This window comes from Frankliniella occidentalis, unplaced genomic scaffold (genome assembly GCF_000697945.3).
Source record: "Frankliniella occidentalis isolate FOCC.00 unplaced genomic scaffold, Focc_3.1 Scaffold499, whole genome shotgun sequence".
NCBI classification, from domain to species: Eukaryota; Metazoa; Arthropoda; class Insecta; order Thysanoptera; family Thripidae; genus Frankliniella; species Frankliniella occidentalis.
Genome location: NW_026267617.1, coordinates 102,156 through 103,916, shown reverse-complemented (window position 1 = coordinate 103,916; position 1,761 = coordinate 102,156). Strand labels below are relative to the sequence as shown.

The 1,761-nt window shown below is 65.2% G+C and overlaps 1 protein-coding gene across 1 annotated transcript in view; it reads left to right on the top strand.

Annotated features, from left to right (window-relative positions):
- The first annotated feature begins 860 nt into the window (after positions 1 to 860).
- Positions 861 to 1,761, top strand: part of LOC127751458 (craniofacial development protein 2-like) — a 2,565-nt gene continuing 1,664 nt past the window's right edge. Inside the window, exon 1 of the mRNA XM_052275047.1 lies at positions 861 to 1,610. Coding sequence (XP_052131007.1) covers positions 861 to 1,610 — 750 coding nt within the window. The remainder of the gene's footprint in view (positions 1,611 to 1,761) is intronic.

Genomic DNA, 1,761 nt, shown 5'->3' with positions numbered 1-1,761 from the left:
TCGTCGCCCAGAGACACCTCTACCTTCCTGCGCTTCAGGAGGCGGCCGCCAGGGACCTCCCTCCACAATACGGGGGTCAGCCGCAGCGCGACCCTGCCATCGCCGTAGGCGCCTGGCTCCTCAACCTCAGATCCGGGGCCGCCGCTGGGCAGTTCGGTGTCGAAGTCCTACGTGCCGTCTGCAATCTCCATCAGGCCAGTGTCCGTGTCCTCTCTCTGCACCACCCAGTCTACACCATCAGCCCGTTGTCCGGCCACGCAACCCGCACCATCTCCATCCTCGCAGAGGGAAGGCCACCAGCCCTAGGGTCGGCGGTGGCGTCCGTTCTCCACCTCGGGCCCGCCCCCCCACCCCGTGCCCCGGCGCTGCCGCCTCCGCTACCACCTCCACCGCAACAACCGCCTCCAGCCACCGCTGCCGCTACCGCCACCTCCTCCGCCTCGTCGGCCGCCGCCGGGCCCCAACGTCCGGAGGGAAGGCCCGGCCCGTCGACTGCGCCCGTCGTCCCTGCTGCCGCCGCCCCTGCTGCGTCCACCGCGCTCGTCGCCCCAGCTGCGCCTGCTGCGCCCGCCGCGCCCGCCGCCGCGGCCGCCCCTGCCACGCCCCCCGATGCTGCTGCTGCGCCCGCCGCAGCCGCCGCCGCCCAAGACACCCCCATCATCGGGCCCGCTGTCAAGCGGGTGTCCATTCTGCAAGGGAAGCCACTACATCTAGGCACATGGAACGTCCACTATCTCTCCGCGGGCGAGGTGAACCAGCTCGCCATCCAACTCGACGAGCAGGACATCCACATCGCTGCGTTGCAAGAAATCCACTGGCCGGGCAGCCAGCTTCATGAAGTCCGCAAGCCTGGGTACTCCATGATATACCACGGGCGGACGGGGTTCATGGTGCGCGCAGACATGCTCGGCGCCGTCAACACCTTTGTCAAGCCTGCCAACGACCGTGTCTGCCGCCTCGACATCCGCGCTACCCCGCAAAACTTCTCCATCATCTCAGCCTACGCTCCCACCAATGACGGAGACGAAGAAGAAAAGGACGCCTTCTACGCGGACCTGGACGCGCTGATCGACTCCATTCCCGAGGGGTCCTTCCCTATCCTCATGGGGGACTTCAACGCGAAGGTGGGGAAGGCGGACGAGCCGCTCACCGACAATGGCCGCCGTCTCCTGGACCTCGCGGTGTCCAAGGACCTCGTCATCCGCTCCACCATGGACAAGCGGAGCCGTGGCAAGAAGATCACATGGCTCTCGAACGACGGGAAAACGCGGAACCAGATTGACCATGTGCTGGTGCCGGGTCGCCTCAAATCTGCCTTCCGCTCGGTGGTCTCCGTCCCCGAGGCCAAAGTGGGCTCGGATCACCTCATGGTCCGGGCCGTCTGCTCCCTCAACCCCAACAAGCGGTGGGCGCCGAGGGCACCCCCAGCGAAGACTGACCGGCCTTTCGCGGTCGGGCGGCTGGTCGAGGCGGACAAAGCCAAAGAGTTCGCAGACCGGGTAGCAGAGCTACTGAAAACCAACCCGCCTGAAGAGGACGCCACCCTGGACCAGCTGTGGGAGCATCTCCGCTCCGCCATCCTCACCGCGGCGGAGGAGAAGCTGGGCAGGGTGGGGCCCAGCAAACACCAACATTGGTTCGACGACGACTGCGAGGAAGCCATACTCAAGAGGGCTGCCGCTCGAGGGGGGGCTCACTCAAACAAAATGTGTACAATGATTTTTTGATTTTTGATTATTTTTGATTTTTTTGATTTTTGAT